Genomic DNA, 18,004 nt, shown 5'->3' with positions numbered 1-18,004 from the left:
GACTTGCATCCAGTAGTCACATTAATTGCTAAATTAAATTTACCATGTGGAGTGTTGGAATAGGATTAGAGGACAGTTGATTTGGAGGGTTTCTTGTGTCCCCCATATTTATTTTTAAAAAGTACTTCTTTGCTAACCATATTAAGGAGAATGAAATTGTGTGTCTTAGAATTTTCTTTGTTTTGACCACACTGATGTGTATTTAGTATAAGAAATTTAAGTAATGTGAATTACTTTCTTCATTAAAAGTGCTGTTTTGAAATTTGGCCTTTAAAGAACATGAGTTTTCTTCTGTATGAAAACACTGGCAAGAAAGGCAGAACCAGTTGATCATAACTTGTGTAACTAGCTTTGAGGAAAAAATACTCATACTACAGGATTGGGCAGGGAGGAAGCCAAAATGCATGTTAATTAAATTGTTTATGCTTATTTTAAATACATGATTTTCAACTCTTGTTCTGCTGTCTTGAATGCTTAACAGATTTGCAGTTGTAGCTTCTGTGCTCAATCTCTGGTACGAAGTGAACATAAACGTGGTGTTTTCCAGAACTACTTAAACAGAAATACCATCCAGACAAGGTGCCTGTTGTTAAAAGGCTAATGGGTTGATACAGTTTGATAAATTCACTCTTCTTGATGTTCCCTAGTCAGAAGTTAAGACATAAGGTTTGGAAGTCAAACCCTTTATCATGCACTGGTATGCTCTGTGTAGAGTTCCATACTGGATCTCTTGCAGGATCAATTTATCCTTTTTGTTCAAACTCACTGCTCTCAGTGACTGAGACTGAGCAAGGTACTGTGCTTCTGAACTTACCAGAAACTCTCCTTTAACTTCCTTTATAGGCAAGCATCTCACTGACCTTTGGCTTTATACCTTGGAGTTCCAAGAGTCTTTAAGTACTCCTGAGGTAAGAGAAACTTGAGAGAGAAAGAGCTTTGCTTCCCTGAGCCATTTTCCTACATCTTCCTTGTTGAGACCATATATGTTTGCCCTTAATTGGGATGAAATCATCTTCTATCTGATTCTGAAACTGCAGTAGCCACAGCTTTATCAGATCTTGCTGACTAGGAAAAAAATAAGTATTTTCTAGGGAAGTGTGAAAAGCTTCTGTTCTGCAGGTTGTCAGGAAGAAGGGCTGATACTATTTCTTTAAAGACACTGTCATAGCTGAGGTGTTCATTCTTTGCTCATTTCCAGCACCTGTCTTGCAGCAGACTTCATGTCCTATGAGACCTGACCTGTGAACTGCTCATAGGGTGGCTCAAGGAGTCTGTGCCTGTGAGCAGATTCAAACATCAATGTGTCTTGTTCAGTTTCCATGATGAATTTAATAAAGATACTGTTCAGAGGAGGAAAGCAGAAGTCTGGATAAGCAATTCTGATTTTAATTGCCTCTGTTCAGAGACTGGGTTGGCTGGTTTGTTCTGTTGGTTTCCTTGTGCTCCTTCTATCTCTCTTTGAACTAGTCTCTTGTTTTACTGATGCTTAAAAGTCAGTTTCTCTGGCTCATTTTATATGTATGCATTTAGCTATGGGGCTTTTTCAGGCTCTTTTCATGGTGGAGCTCAAAAACAGTTGTGGAGACGCTTCCAGCAGATCTGTAGGTTTTTGGGTTTGTTTTTTTTTATGTTGTGTAAATGTGGATGCCCTGTATAACCAAAATGGTAGTATGCAAGGTTGCTTCTCAAAATCAACTGGCTTTTAGGTTGCAAAAAACTAATGAATAAACTAATTAATTATACTCCTGGGAGCAGTGAAGTATCTATCAGCAGACCCAAATTCTTAAGGAATACTTCCAGGCTTTCTTGGCTTCTTCAGTGTCTCAAATGAGAAGATACCTTTTAAAGTATATATGGAGTTACACCTGTGAAAGACTAAATCTTTCATGAGGAGTCTGGACTGTAGTATTCTGAATTTGCTTACAAACTTTGTATGCTCTCAGTGCAATTTATATGTGCTGTTGAACTGTGAATAGCCCTCTAACTCAGGCTTAGGGTTGTCCTGATTCACAGTGTTGTTCTGATTCATCTGTTTGGGAACCCCTGGAAGTGAAATGTTGAACATGATGCTGGTTTCCAGTGTCTTTCCATGCACTTGTGGATGCTTCTTGCTTATTTGGATTCCTGTTTATCTTTTCTCATTATCTCTGTCCTGTCACTATGTAAGAACTACATTTTGATAGGGGTGCTGCAGAGAGTCCTCAGTACTAATTTTTGAACCCCTGGCTGCAGAGAGTCATCTCTTTCAAAAACACAGTTCCTGTTCGAAATGCCTGCCATGCAGTCCAGCATCCATCTGACTGTGTAATGCCTTGGGGGTTTTACAATCTTTTCATCCCTTTCTTGTTTCCAGCCATCTTTTTGGCCTTTGCAGGGCTTGAGCATACACTAACTATTTTACGTCACTGGAGTGGTTTACAGAAGTTTCTGCTAATCACATAGATGAATTCCACCAGCAATGTGGTGCTTGAGACAAGAATCCATAGAGACACCTGCTGAATGTGATCTACGGAAGTGTGCCAGCGACTTTCAAGGGCTAGGGCCAGATTCCAAGCTGCCTAAGGTAGCTGTTCAGGTAGACATCAAGTCAGCCTCTGAGAATAATGTGTATGAAAGTCCTAAAATATGAGGACTTGAGGCTGTAATTCAGTGGTTTGAACTACTAGAAAACATAGGGTGTTCGTTCTTTTTCTGTAGGTCTTGAGAGCCACTGTTAAGCTTAGCATCTGCCCTCCTTTTTTTTCTGTATTTCTTTTCCACACTGATGGTTCAGTTGGGGTACTGCTTTCTTTAGCTAGCCTAGACCAAGCTTCTTGGTGATAAATAAGTGTGATGATGTCTATCAGTACATACACTGCCTGTCTCAGGTGCTAATGCAATTTCAAATATGATGGCTTTTCCACCCATCTTTGCTCCTGCGGGTCACTTGGCTAAAAAATTGTGTATTTCAACATGTAAAATACAGTGTAAGGGAGAGGGCCATCACTCATGTAGCCCAGCAAGAACAGACATACTGAGGACCAATTTTATTTGTAAATCCTGTGGGTTTTTCCTGTGTGTAATATTTGCAGATGGAGGTGTGAGATGCTGGTCTTTCATGATTGTGCAAATTGGTGAGCTCTCTACTTCTGGTGTAAGTGCAGTTGGCTCCTTGCTTGGAGACTTGTTTCTGGTTGAAACTGAAAAGTGAGTGCAAGTCCTGTTCTGAAACTAGTCAGGTTCAGTTCTGGCTATATGATTTTAAATTCGCTTTGTGTATGAGGAAGCTCTTTGAGTTATGGCTATCAAATTTGGGCAAAGTCTTTCTGGTTTTGGGAGAACAGAGATATTCATATGTGTGACTGGCAAGTTAAGGAGGACTTCGGTGTGCTGCAGAACAAAAATAATGTTTGTGTCATAAAGTTTTCTTGCATGATAAGGTCTCATCAGCTTGTTAGGTAGTTAGCTTTTTGGGATGATGATACAAGTATATCCTTTAATAAAGAACTTGACTTGAAACTTCATGGTGTGGTGTGTGCTACAGTTGTAAGCAGGCATCTGTTTCTTGGCTGACTCCAGCTGTCTTGTTCAATTGTCATATGTCAGCAAGAAGAGAACTGAACCTGATGTTCGCTCAGAACTCCTTACTGTGCCCTCTCTTCTGAAAGCCCACAGGTTTATGCTGGTAAATTTTGCTGGATTCAAAAAGATCTAAAAGGGTACTTAGTTATTATGTCACAAGGAAGTTTTTCCAATGGAAATTTGAGAGATTTGTAAAAGCAGCATGGAACGCTGATAACCTGCTGAAAGTGATTCTGCTCTTAGGGGATTGTATCAGGAGCATAAATAACAGCATCTTCCTTCTAAGGAAGGAAATTGAATCCTCATCGTTGTTACTTATTTCTGATTAGATTCTTAGTATTTTGCAAAGTGAAACAAAATCAGGAGGTAACACTTCTTTGTTTCCATTATACAAGTTGCATGGAAGAAGTAAATATTATGTGGTCATTTAAAAGAAGTTACTTGCAACAGACAAGATTCTAAGGTGACAACCCAGTTCATGTGGCAATTTAAAAATCAGGGTGTCAGTGAGGAAGTTGATTGAGGTTTCCTTCCATCAACTTCAAGAATTATTACTTATTTACTTTTGTAATGAAATACAGATTTCATTTAGCACAGAAGAGGAAATAAAATAAGCATAGTAATGAGCTTCTAGCAACAAGTAACAGGACTTAGTCTTACATGTTTGCTCAAAAGCTCTTGGTTTGTTTAGCACTTTTGTCATATGCTCTGTAAGCAAAATATTTGAGCTGTAAAAAGAGCTGCAGAAAACTGTTTCTCATGATCCTGGGAAATTTTTATCTTTGTGAAGAGTCCCCTGGGGTGTGGCACACATTTAAGAATAGCCATACCCCACCTCTGCCCCAAAGCAGAGCTTATATGGGTATGTGCTCAGTCAAAGGCAATTTTTAGGGATTTGGCAAAAATCTCTAAGTGCCGCTTTCTTGGTGGTTTTGCAGCTCAAAAATGGAGCTTCCACTTCTGGCAGTCATGCAGGTTTTTTCTGTTACTTTTTCCCACTGAAGATATGAAGGGTAGCTTTTCTTAAATCTCAAGCTTGGGGAAAAAAGGAGAATTCTCTGCTAATGTACAGGTGTTTGTTTTCTTATTTACATGCCCAAGATTTCCTGCTTTGGGGGAAGAATTCTTACGATTGCACGAACTTGTGGAACCTTAATTCTCCACAGATGTAGCATCTGTCATGTGTCAGTATTTGTAGATACTTCTTGTGTTGTCATTAAGAGCTCTATTTTATATGAATGGCCATGTTAAGTTTGCAATCCACATAAACCCTTGTACTGAATTTATCATTATAAAAAGTCTTTGGGTTTGGCAGAAGTTGGTCAGTGTCTTTATACAGGGAGTTACACATTTATATGGGTAGCAAAAGAACTGTGCTGTGAGTAACTGAGGAAGAATTGAGAATGACTGATGGTGGACTGGAATAGCTTTATTTTTTTATTTCAGATTTCGACCTATTAAAGGAAGGCAAGAAGAACTCAAAGAGGTGATTGAACGTTTTAAGAAAGATGAGCACTTAGAAAAAGCCTTCAAGTCCTTGACGTCAGGTGACTGGGCCCGGCACTATTTTCTTAACAAGAACAAAATGCAGGAAAGGTTGTTCAAGGAACATGTAGGTGTATTTGTAATTAATGTGCTTTTTCAAATGGTTGAAAGGCAAAGAAAACAAAAATTTCTTAAGAATGTAGCAATAGTAAAGCAGTCAAGTGCTCTGTTATATGTTGTTTTATTGGTTTTTTAAGATAAACTTCCTTTGTTTTTGTAAAGCCTAAGTAGACACACCCTCAATTTTTTGTTTTTGTGGGCCTTTTTGTTTCTTTTTTTTCAGTTAACTTTCATTGCCTTTTATTAATAGAGTGTAGAAAGGAAGGGTTTTTTTTCCCTTTCATTGTTTGTTTGTATTGTGGTTTGGTTGGGGTTTCTGTTTTTTGGGGGGCTTTTGGGGTTTTAGGTTTCTTTTACTTACAGCTGTTGTAAATTAAATTGGGTGACAAAGGAAGATAAAGGAAAAGGGAGTTGTTACCTCAAAATACCCCACTTCCCCCACTCCAAATCTGTTTTGATTCTCAAAGTTCAAAGAAAAAAGCCATAGTATTGTTTACTTAACAAAAAAAAAAAAAGATGTTTCTTCGGGAGTCTATTGTTTCCAGGTGTAACCAAAAGGAATTTGGACTACTTTAAAATGCACCAAATCTAATAATGCAAGAGTTAGCAGAAGAAGTTCTTCTTTGTTATAATGGTTTTTAGAGTAACACAATCAGACCTCAACTAAAAAAAAAAATTATTCAGCAGTCCCTGAATTCAGCATCTAGGTTTGATGTGGAAGTAATATCTTTTTTCAGAACTTGAAATAATAAAATGGATTCCTGTAGATTATTAGGTCTCAGTGGTTTTTAAAGATATAAGAAGATTTCTTGAATGCAAGTATTCAGTGATTTAAGAAAAAAATTACCTATTTGCATTAGTTGGACCAAATTTGTGCCACTCCAAGTATCTTTAATTTTCTTAAACTTTTTGGATAATTACATTATCTGTGTGAGGATTCTTGCAAGTCACTGTGAAGAAATAAGATCAACATAATATGTATAGATTAAACATATAAAAACATTATAAAACATACAGAAATGCATTTCAGCAGACGGTATCCTGCTCCAGGATCCATTTTGTGTTTCTGTACAGTTCACTTTTCATTATTTATATAAGAAGTTCCTCACTGCTTTCATTTTGCATGTAACAGACAAGTACTGGGTTTTTTCATTGCAGGTATTTATTTATTTACGAATGTTTGCAACTGACAGTGGGTTTGAGATACTGCCTTGCAATCGGTATTCTTCTGAGCAAAATGGAGCCAAAATCGTTGCAACAAAAGAATGGTAAGAAATACAGTTTACTGTTGTGTCCTGTTTCTGTCAATTATTTGAAAGAATCTATAAAAATATATTTAGAAGTGTGATTTAGAAATAAAACTGCAGCCAGTGAAACAGTTTTGTATTGTTACTTACAAATTGAATTTTCTATTTTTTGCTAAGTATTTAATACAGGATCCATGTCTGTGGAAGATACTCCTTTGTATATTTGGGTTTATGCATATAGTGTTCATTAAACTTTTTTTTTTTAAATCTTGTTTTCAGTCAGATAGTTGTTTTTCTCTACTCAAGAGTTGCTAGCCTTCCATGAGAAACATGACATTATGGCAGATTTGTTACACAGCAAATAATTGAGGAGAAAATGAGTTTTTAGCCTTTTTTTAAACAGGTGTTACTTGCCTATTTTGTCTGTGCAAAATTAATCTCTCCTGGAAACACAAGGCTGGAACCCCAGTGTATTTCCCATATATCTCATGTATATCTCATTTTGGCACATCTGAGTTTCATCATAAGCATGCGTGTGGCAGCACCAGCAGATTCTGGCTTAATTCAGATTTTAAAATCACTTCAGATGTAGACACCAATTGTATGAGCTTTGCTTTGTGGCAATACCCATTCATAGCAGCACACCTGATGTGAAGAAATGCAGTTATGTTCACACTGGGATTGATTGGCTGGATATCCTGCTGGTGGCAACACAACCTCCACCTCTTAGACAGGAAGCTTTAAATAGGCTGAGGCCTGTTTCCAGCTCTTCATAACCAGAGCTGAAAGTTCCACATCCATGATACAACCCAAAAAATACTGACTGGGGTTTTTTTCTTCGTTTGTATTTGTTTTTTGTTGGGGGGGGAGGGGAGCAGTGTTTGTTTTTTTGTTTTTGTTGTTGCTGCTGCTTGAATTCACCCCTTGGCTGATTCTTTGGGGTAGAAGCTTTGCATGTAGGTGTATTGAAAACAGGTGAACTTCATACTCAAAATCTAGAGTAGCCTGAGAAGTGAGCGAGACAGGAGGGCTGCATCTTAACCCTGCTGATATCTGGAAAACTGTTAAGACTCAAAACTGATTAAAATTCTCAGCACTCTCTGTCAAAGGAGAAATTTGAACTTAAAAGACTTCTAATTTGTGTCCTTCATGTACCCTTAGTATATCCAGGTTCATCTCTGTCAGAGTACTCTGGCCAAAATATGGAATGGCCACTCTGAAGAGCAGTAGAAACAACGCCCATGCAAGAAAATGGAAACTGCTCCTACTAGGCTGAGCATTCAGTGCCTTTCCACTGCTCTAGTCATGATGGCACATTGGCTGTCTGCACACAAAGCCTTTGTGGTTTTGTTCATTTTTGTAGGTGTCATTCCCCCTCCTCACTCTATTTTAAGGACCAGCTTCATGCTCATGAGAGAGGAAAGCATCTTGCTTGAATTCCAGTCTTTGTTTGAGTCACTACTGGGCCTCATTTAAAAAGCCATGGAGCTCTAAGCATTTTCATTATGCTGGGTTTTCCTGGCTCCTGGCTTGTGTTAGGAAACACAAGCAAGAGCAGCTGGAGGAAGTCAAAATTTCTCAAGTGGTGATGGGGAGGGAGTGTACACAAATGAAAAGATCTTGCTTTTGGTTTTAACAATTGCAGAAGCTGAAGTAATCAACTCTTGCAATTTCTTGCCTGCAGTCTCAGGAAATTGTAGAAACAATGGTGGTAATTGTTTCTGACGTCAGATTTGTTGTAATTGATTCTATAACAACTTCTCTTTCTGTGAAATTATTTTGTAACTTTGGCACACGTAGTCCTATTTTTGCTACTCTTTTTACATTAAAGGAAACGAAATGATAAAATAGAATTACTTGTGGGCTGTATTGCTGAACTATCAGAAATGGAAGAAAACATGCTGCTGAGACATGGGGAAAATGACTTCAGCGTCATGTATTCCACACGAAAAAACTGTGCACAACTGTGGCTTGGTCCTGCTGCATTTATCAATCATGGTGAGTAATAAGTATAGGAAGCATGTTGAAGGGCATAAGAAATTCAGAAGTGTTGTATGTGAGCCAAACAACACAGAAACTTAGAGAAAAATGTCTGAATCTGGCACACTGTATTACTGTAGGACAAAATCATATTGTGATTTTCCCAGCCAGAGCTGATCAGCTGAGAAATTCAGAGAAGGCTCTAGGGAAACGATGCCTTCTTCCTTGAAGGAGACTTTGGAACTGGCAGCTAAATTAGTGGAACATATTGTGGGTTACCTTGAATTCTTTGTGAACTCAGTCAACAATAACATCTTTATTAGATGAAGTTCTTACGGCTGTTTAACCTTTTGCTCAGAAGTTTAGCTGATTGTGTTGCATTTGTGTGCCAAAGGAAGAGCAGGTAGGATTTAAGATGAAGCTGTTTACTCTAAAGAGGAGGGAAACTGGACATTTGTGATAGCATAGGAAAGAGCTCAGAAATGCAGCTATATCAAAGCAGAAATATTTTGATGTATGGCTTTGTGCAGTACTAACTTAACTCCCAGTATTTAGTTGAGATTCTGCAGTCATTGAAGTAAAAGTGAATCCTTACTTTAGATATCTACAACTATTCATGTTTCAGGTCTTATCCACAGTTAATTGACTTTATCTTTTGGACCTTTTTCAGATTGCAGACCTAACTGTAAGGTAAGCAAGAAATTATAAATATATAAAGTACCCCACTTTTATTTCTTTCTCCTTCCAACTTTTCTTCCCCAACTGTTTTATTTCTTACTCAGATACTGTGCAGCCTAAATGATTAACCTTTTTTTCACTTCTTGTCATCTCCTTTTCCAGTTTGTATCAACGGGCAGAGATACAGCATGTGTGAAAGCTCTAAGAGATATTGAACCTGGAGAAGAAATCTCTTGTTACTACGGAGATGGGTTTTTTGGAGAAAATAATGAATATTGCGAATGTTATACCTGTGAAAGGTATGCTTTGTTGTAAAAAGCTTTCAAATGGAATTGGGCATATTCATGATCTGTTTTGTGAACCTGAAAGTCCTTGATTATGGGTACTTCAGATTTTTGGACACAAAATAATTGCTTCCTACCTATTTGATGTAATGATTTTTCTGTGTTGGTACAGAATGGTGATGATTAATGAGAAATCTGTGTTCTCTTAATCTTTTGATTCTCTGTTCTGGAGATCAGCTCAAAATGAGGCAGAACAAAACAGGGGTGTAGATTCTTAAAAATACTTGTACTGAATAAAGTAGAATTGGAAGGAAAATTGAAGTGGTCTTCTACAAGACCATTGTGAACTGATCCCCAACTTCTGCTCTTCTTTGCACTTGATAAAGCAAATTCCATTAATGTTTTATTTGTGGACCTGAAGTTCTCTTTTGCTGGGAATGGGCAAACTAGTTTTTCACCCAGTGTTGTTAGAACTTGGGGATTTGTGTATTTGTAAATATCTACTGGTTTGGACAGTATTTCCTTCTCTCTGTCTATCACTCAGTATTTGTTTTTAACGTGCTGTCCCAACCTGGTTTCTTCACAAAATCAGTTGAAAGAATTCCATAGTTGGTTTTTGCCATGTTGAAACTTCTGCTCACTTGTGAGCACGGAGGCTCGGCATCATCTGTGAGAGCTTCACTCTGTTCCAAGAGGAGCTGCACAGAACTCACTGTTCTGTTTGATCTAACTGTAGGAAGATCAATCTATAACTGCATAACCTCTAACTGTAGAAATAAAAACCGTATAAAGGTCAAAATATTGCTCATATTGAGAAATAGCTTAGTGCACCTGCATATAAATAGTTTAATAATACTATTTCCATTTTTATTTGCTACTTTGGTCACAAACATATCTGGAAATTAAAGGGAAAATACTCTGGTATGGACCTCCAAGCTTATGTGATGTTGGTAGGCCATTCCAAGTGAAGGGTGCAGTCTCAGACTTTATCTCGAGAGCAGTTAGTAAAAATGTACTTCAGTCCTGGAGACTAAAGTGATGAACAAATAGGCACCAGAATTGTTCTTCCCTTGTTACATGGAGCAATGGGGGTTTTTTCTCAAGTTCTTTTGATCACTGATTTCAGTGTAATATGGACATACTTTCCTTTTCAGGACAAACTAGTTTTATGTGTTTGAACATCTTCATTAACTTGTTTTTGTATTTTAAGTACATGTTAAGTTATTTTTTAAAGCTAATGTTTGGGTCATTTTAACTTCAGGAATCTGCTTTTCAGATGCAAAGCTGTGGTAGAGGTAACCAAATATATAAGATTTTATTCCAGGGGGAGTTAGTAAGGACTCACTTTTTGCTTGTTTGAAGACTTAAGAGGCAACAGTCACTTTGTACACCACAAAAATTTAAATGTCCCAATTTTAGCTATGCTATAAAGAGTGTTAATTTGCAATGTTAAAATACTGGGATCTAAGGATCTGTGGTGTGTTCAGAGCAGTGGGAGATTTGGTGCAGTACAATTTCTTTCAAGCCTCCAAAAGTCATCACCAGTAAGATTTGCATCTCTTTACATATGTCCATGTACTCTTCCTAAGTGATCCTGCTGTTCTTGCTGGCCAACTGTGACATTTAGGCACCCAAGATGACAGGTAGAAGACAGAATGGGCCACAAACTGCTAACCAGTTCTGTGGCTGTTGGTCTCATTGATCTAGATACACCTGGGATCCAAACTACTGTATATGAAACAACACTCAAAATTTACATTAAGATTTATTAATACTTTCTGTGCTCCTTTTATCTGTAGACGTGGAACTGGTGCTTTTAAATCAAGAGTGGGATTGCCAGCACCTACTCCTGTGATTAACAGTAAATATGGACTGAGAGAAACAGACAAACGATTGAACAGACTTAAAAAGTTGGGTGACAGCAGCAAGAATTCAGACAGCCAGTCCGTCAGCTCTAACACTGATGCAGATACCACTCAGGAAAAAGGTAATGCAAGTAAGTAAGGGGAAGAGCTTGGAGTCATTGAAGGCTTCACAAAAACATGGAAAACTTCAGTGTGATAGAATTCTTCTCTTAGTGTTGAGATGCTTCTCACATACTGGTCGTTAAAACTGATTTATTCAGGAATCCATAGGCAGTTTAAACAGCAAATTAATGGTTTTCCACAAGTGTTAGAACAATAGGTGGTATGTTCTTCTTTTGTTTTCTTTTTTTTTAATATCAAAAGCAAATATTTATAATCATGTCAGTTGAAGTCCTGCCAATAATTTCTGTATTTCAAAATACAGTAAACTACCACAGGCAGTAGTATGGTTTAGGAAAGAAAACTTAAATAGTTTGAATTCTTAGGAAAATAAATTTTAAATAAATACTCTTAGTAGTTATTATTAAACAAATAGTTGTTTCCTTTAGAAGTCTTTGAAATCGGGCAGCTGTTCCCTTTCCACATCCACAATTGATAGTTCATGCACCTCTTGTGCAGTGAAAGTGCATAGGTAGTAATTTCAGAAGAAATTGGAAGGGATTTTTGTTTGTAATCTTCCTGCAAGTCTTCTGTCTATGGAGTAGTGAGTATGATTTATTTCCTTTCCCCACTTTCCCACCTCCACCAACCTCAGTATGGGCAAGTACAAATAATTAAAACTTTGATTTAAGTGGTAAACAGGTTTGGAGTTGCGTAAAATACTGCGGTTCCATCTGTCTCCTCTTTGCTGCTAATATTAAAAAAAACAAACACAAAACCACAAAAACAAAACATCAAAACCCAACCAATCAATAAACAAAAAACCCTAAGAAATGTCCCGAAATCTTTTTATGGTCTCTAATTGCCAGTATTAGAATTGCATCTCTGTTGAGCAGACAAAACCCCTTAGCCTGCCACAGTAGGCAGTAGTTTCACCTGAAACTGAAACTAACATTACATTAGATAAAGGTGTTTGGGGTTTTTTCCTTCTTCTCCATGAAAAAAATCCTGGAAATAATATTAGATCATGCTGATCCTCAGATTTTGCTGGAACAATACCCAGCAAAAGATGTAGATAATGTCAAATTGATTTTTTTTTTAATTGGTAGAAGAAGAAATTCAGTAAAAACACAGGGGGTGGTGAGGGGAAGTGTACCTGGAAATACTGATGTACTTGTGGCCTGTTTGGCAATTCCTTTCATGTGTTGAGTTGTAAGTTAAGCATTCTCTTTCCTTACTACATACTATCTATCCTGTCTCATGGATTTTTTTGAAGTGCCCCAAATAAATGAAAAAATGCAGTATTTGGGAGTGGGAAATTCAGGATATAGCAGTGTCGTAACAAAACTGCTTTTTTCTTTTTCAGCTAGCAGAAAATCTTCAATTGGTGTAAAAAAGAACAGCAAAAATAGAACGTTAACCAGACAGTCTATATCAAGAATTCCAGCATCATCAAATTCTACCTCATCTAAACTAACTCATATAAATAATTCCAGGGTACCAAAGAGACTGAAAAAGCCTGCAAAGCCTTTACTTTCAAAGATAAAGTTGAGAAATCAGTGCAAAAGGCCAGAGCAAAAGAATGCTTCTCGAAAGCTTGAAATGGGAAATTTAGTTCTCAAAGAGCCTAAAGTAGTTTTGTATAAAAACTTGCCCATTAAAAAGGATAAAGAATTGGAGGGACCAGTCAAAGTTGCAGTCTCTAGCGGATGCTTAACGAGGCATGCAGCAAGAGAACATAAACTGAATTCTGTGAAAGGTGCTTATGAGCATGGTGATATTGCACCCTGCACATATATCACAAGGAGGTCGATGAGAACAAGGATGAGTTTGAAGGAGACCTCTGACACAAAGCTTGAACCAAATACGTTGGATAGCTATAAGAGTAACTTGACTGGAACACAATCGGACGTTGCAGAGCAGCAGTCTCGTGCATTAAACGACAACGATGTGGCTCATGGACCATCACATAAAGGGGAGGGTCGGTGCCAGAAAAGTGATGCAGGCACGTCAAAAAAGAAATCTCGACAAGGGAAGCTTATGAAACCATCTTCAAAAACAGAGGAAACTGATACTATGCACAACACACCTGTGAAGGATGAAGTACCAGATTTGATCAGTTCTCATTCAGAACTCGAAGAAAGGAATAACATGGTGGACACACCTGTTGGCTTTAAAGACTGTATCCCTGGATCTGGTGGCTGCTCTGTAACAACTGACAATTTTAAAGCAAAAGACAGCTTTAGAACTGCAAAAAGTAAAAAGAAAAGACGAATTACGAGGTATGATGCACAACTTATCCTTGAAAATAGCTCTGGGATCCCTAAACTGACTCTTCGTAGGCGCCATGATAGCAGTAGCAAGGCAAATGATCAAGAGAGTGATGGCATGAATTCTTCAAAAATAAGCATAAAATTAAGTAAAGACCATGAAAAAGATAATAATTTATATGTAGCAAAGCTAAATAATGGGTTTAACTCAGGATCAGGCAATAGTTCAACAAAATTAAAAATACAGCTAAAACGAGAGGATGAAAACAGAGGGACGTACCCAGAGGACCTTCATGAAAATGGTGTGTGTTGTAGTGAAACTCTCTCCCTTTTGGAGTCGAGAATGGAAGTAGATGATTATGGTCACTATGAAGAGGAAACAGCAGATGAATCTTCATCAGAAGAGGACGATGAAGAGGAAGATGACTATGATGATGAATTTGATGACTTTATTCCTCTTCCTCCAGCGAAGAGATTAAGGCTTATTGTTGGCAAGGATTCAATAGATATTGATATTTCTTCCAGGAGGAGAGAAGATCAGTCTTTAAGGCTCAATGCGTAAGCTTATAGGTCTTAAACTGACCTGGATGTCATTTCTAAAAAAAAATAAAAATAATTTAAAAAATAATAATAATAAAAAACCCAACAAAAATTCCATTTGATTATTCCTCAACTAAAGAACTTTCTGAAAAACTTAGTGGCAGCACTTCTTTATTCACCTATCAACGTAATATTGTAGAAAGTGTACAGCATACTGACTCTTCTTAAGTCTGATTTGTGCAGATTTTTATTGTACTTTTTAATAGCCTTCTTATGTGCAATTCCGAGTTAGAGGTAATGCTCTGTTGTAAAATAAAGGCTCAAGCAAAGTTACGAAATTGCATCAGATCTTTCCATGCAGGACAATGAGAATACAGTGTGGCTACAGAATTATTTTTGATCAGTAGGAGCGTTAGTTTGCTCTTACAATATTTGACTAAACAATTTACAAAATCATAGTAGCAGCATATTAAGGTTTTCTAGTATATGTTAATATCACCAGCAATGATCTACAGCTTTCTGATTTATTTGCTAGATGGTTTTTTCCCCTTGGAGTTTGTCAGTTTTAACACTGTATGCTGTCCCAGACGTACTGTTTGTGGCCTTTGTTATAGTAGCAAACCGTTGGTTGGAAGTCAAATTGATTTCTTTAAAAAAAGAGAAAAAAAATATTAAAAGATGTTGACAATTTGCTGACTTTTTAGTACATTATATGTACAAGGGTAGCAGTATGCAGAATAAAGTTTGGATATGGTGTATTTATTGCTTGTTACGTAAATTAAACACCTTGTATTTAACACTTTTCAATACTTTTAGATAAAATTGTTCTTTGCAAGAATGATTGGTGCTTATTTTTTCAAGAATTTGCTGTGAAATAATGTGATTACGACGGGCAACATTTATCCAATGAACTGCAGCTATCCTAAATTGGTTCTTCATATTTTTCTGTTGCACTTGTAAAATGCTACAAGGAATTTAAAGAAAAATCTATTCACTTTAACTTATGATAGTTTTATCAAATTAAAAACAACTAAGTCACAGCTTTTGTTCTGTGGTAACCTATGATTTGTTTGTCTTTTAAGAACCAGTTGTAAAAGACTGAAAAAATATGTATATGTTGTAAATATTTGTGTGTTGTGAGAAACTTTGTCATAAGAAATTGAGATAACTTGCCAGAAGGGTTTTTAAGTTTAGAAATACATCCATGCCAATAAAATAGGAAACTGTAAACCTAGTTTTAAACTCTGCATCAGTTGGGAGTCCTTTGCTCAAACATAGTTCACTTAATACTTCAGAGTCTGCTTTATAACAATGAAGAGCATCAGGGCAATCTTTGGCTCTTTGGTTTTTAATAAAAGAATGTTAGGAAACTTCTGGGCACAATGGATTGTTTGTATGTATAAATCAGCTTTCTAAGCCATTTCTTTTAAGCAGGTGTGAAACATCAGAGTTGACATAACTGTGTATTGCTTTGGTCTGTGGTATTTGCGTTTCTACTCAACTGTGAATTAAGGTTTCAAATTTTTGTATCTAGGGGTGTAGAAACACAAGTTTCATCCTAAAACAGGTGCTGTTGGGTTGCCTGAATCCACTGTTGGCTGCTCAGGATTTTCATGTCAAGTCCAACTCTCTGCCGCAAAAGAGCTTGATCCATGACACATGGCCACTGTGTTACCCGTGAACATTTAATTATGTGAAAGCATTAGTGGAGAGAATTAAGTGTAGAATTGAACCTAATACTTGTAACTTTGTTGGTCCCTGGGAAAAGCCTTGTGTCATGCCAGGGTATGTATGGTTTTAGAACATGGGTGGATCTGTCTGTGCAGTCCATGGCTCACTGTCATACCTTGGCCCTCAAGGTAGGGAAGGCTACACAAACACCTTGGTGTGTATGCTCATAGCTGCAGGGACTTGTCTTGTGGGGTCTTTAATTGTACTGTATCATTAAATGGGTTAAAGGAGAGAGACGTAGGTTATTAGGGGCTTGTCTTAAAGTCTGGAGTGTCCAGGAAGCAGCTGATGACCAATGGCACTAATACAGCTCTTTCCTCCAGAATTCACAGGTGGTGTCACTGGGTGCTATGCTCTACAAGCATTTCTGGCTGTACCAGCAAAAATTGAACACAGTCTCCACACACTTTCACCTGCAGCCATTCTGTGACCCTGCTGCTCCTGCTTGCAGGTTCAAACTCGGTGCTGCTCTGGCAGCCTCAGTGGGTGCAGTGGCGGGCGGGGCTTGGTTTGCAGAAATGTCATTCACGTTGCAAGGGAAAGGCAGTCAATGCAACAACTAAACATTGCCCACCATTGTGGGTATTTATGACCAGTGTGCTCGAGAGCAAGGTTAGGGCTTGCCAAACCAGCACCAAGCAATGAGAGCAGATGATAAAATGGGGAATAAATTGTAAGTGAATCCTGCCCCTAGAGGGAGAAGCTGTTTTCCTGGGGTGGATGATCCTTCTAAGTCATAGTTCAGACAGCCCTTTAATGAGAGCTGCTTTTCTTTTCATTTAGTGTCAAGGTAAGTACAAGTAACTCCGGGCATCAAGATCTCTGGATTGGTCTTTTGGTCTTGTTCTTTGAACAACCTTCTTGTTTTGGAGAACCTGGAAGAAAAGCTCCTAGTTGTTTCCATGGCCATGTCCTGGTATATAGATGTTTGTGTTACAGATACCTTGAAAACAATTAAATATGTTCCCCCAAGTGGGTCAGGCATGCAGGGCTTCCGCAACCCCAGTCGTGCCTCCTTCCCCTGACACAAGTGGGCATTTTTTTTTTTATCATCTGTGTGTGAATTGGTGGATCTCAGTGTTTCCATAACCTTAGTAGCAGGGGAAGGTGTATGTCACCTGTATGAGAATCTGACAACCAGGCCATGTTTCTTGTCCAGATTGCAAAGCACTGTGGAGCTCATAGTAGTTTGACTGCCAGGAACCCTCTCTATCCTTCATGTCTCATTGTCCAGGATGCTGGTAAGAAAAGATGCCATAGCTGAGTAGGTTTGGGGTGAGCACAGCACCTTTTTAACAGGTTGAAGAACTGGAGGAAGTGTATTATAGTTGGGCTTTGCCAGCTTGTGTGTTATCACACATAACAGTTGTGTGTTACCTGTAATGGGTTGTTCAGCTACAGAAGAAACATCCCAACCACTATGAAAACGTCAGGCTGGCTACTATTTGGGAGCATCCTGTCATGCAGTTATGCTGCCAACCCCTTACACTGACAGTATGTTCATGTCTCCTTTTGGCTGGGGTGGTTTTTTCTGGTTTCTTGTGCATTTTGCCTAATACTGCCAGTTTACCTTTAAAATCAGCTCAGAAGCAGAATGAATTTGCTCCCCATATTTGTATAGTTGGTTGTCCTTGTTTAGAATGAAAGAGTGAAGGCTTGGGAGCTGTGCAGAATGAGACCTACTGAAAGTCAGCTAAGTTTCCATTGTATTGTATAGTACTATGCCTTTTCCTAAATCCCCCTCCCTGTGAATATTCTCTTGTTTAGGCTGGGTCTTAAGCAAATTTATGGCCTTGCATAATCTCTGTTGCCCCTTCTTAAACTCTTGATTTCACAAAGTAGGGAGGTAATGGTTGGTTGCTGTTCTTCAGCATCACTTCATGGCAGCAAAAGTAACATATATTTGCTCATTTTTGCCTGCTGTAGCTCCCAATTTTTGCCTACCAAGGGAACTTCTGTGGCAGTTGTACTTGAGTTCACATACCTTGATTACAAATATTTTATAACTGTTTTTATTTTTGCAAGGTATACAGGTTGTTTCAGTTTTACTCCTTCCTTCAAAGGAAATCCATTACTTCTTCTCAGGCATCTACATTTGCTTTAACTGTAATTTACGTGGATTCATCCTTGCAAGAAATTTGATC

At 37.9% G+C, this 18,004-nt stretch overlaps 1 protein-coding gene across 8 annotated transcripts in view; it reads left to right on the top strand.

The window, feature by feature from the left end:
• The window catches only part of KMT5B (lysine methyltransferase 5B), a 28,093-nt gene extending 12,594 nt beyond the window's left edge, over positions 1-15,499 (top strand). For 5 of the 8 annotated variants that reach the window (XM_005522378.3, XM_088057953.1, XM_088057955.1 and 2 more), the window contains exons 4-10: positions 5,008-5,173; positions 6,325-6,434; positions 8,245-8,411; positions 9,064-9,083; positions 9,234-9,370; positions 11,155-11,351; positions 12,686-15,499. In XM_005522378.3, the coding sequence (XP_005522435.1) occupies positions 5,008-5,173; positions 6,325-6,434; positions 8,245-8,411; positions 9,064-9,083; positions 9,234-9,370; positions 11,155-11,351; positions 12,686-14,151 (2,263 nt within the window). In that variant the 3' untranslated portion in view covers positions 14,152-15,499. Of the gene's footprint in view, positions 1-848; positions 909-5,007; positions 5,174-6,324; positions 6,435-8,244; positions 8,412-9,063; positions 9,084-9,233; positions 9,371-11,154; positions 11,352-12,685 lie in introns of those variants that run through there. The other 3 variants (XM_014252112.1, XM_014252111.1, XM_005522379.3) reach the window with 3 other exon arrangements.
• Positions 15,500-18,004: the final 2,505 nt, after the last annotated feature.

The sequence above is a fragment of the Pseudopodoces humilis genome, chromosome 7, assembly GCF_049639895.1.
Source record: "Pseudopodoces humilis isolate 2021_Gansu_Grassland_sample_001 chromosome 7, ASM4963989v1, whole genome shotgun sequence".
Taxonomy (NCBI): Eukaryota; Metazoa; Chordata; class Aves; order Passeriformes; family Paridae; genus Pseudopodoces; species Pseudopodoces humilis.
The sequence above is the reverse complement of the archived record's forward strand: the minus strand, read 5'-3'. Positions and strand labels throughout refer to the sequence as shown.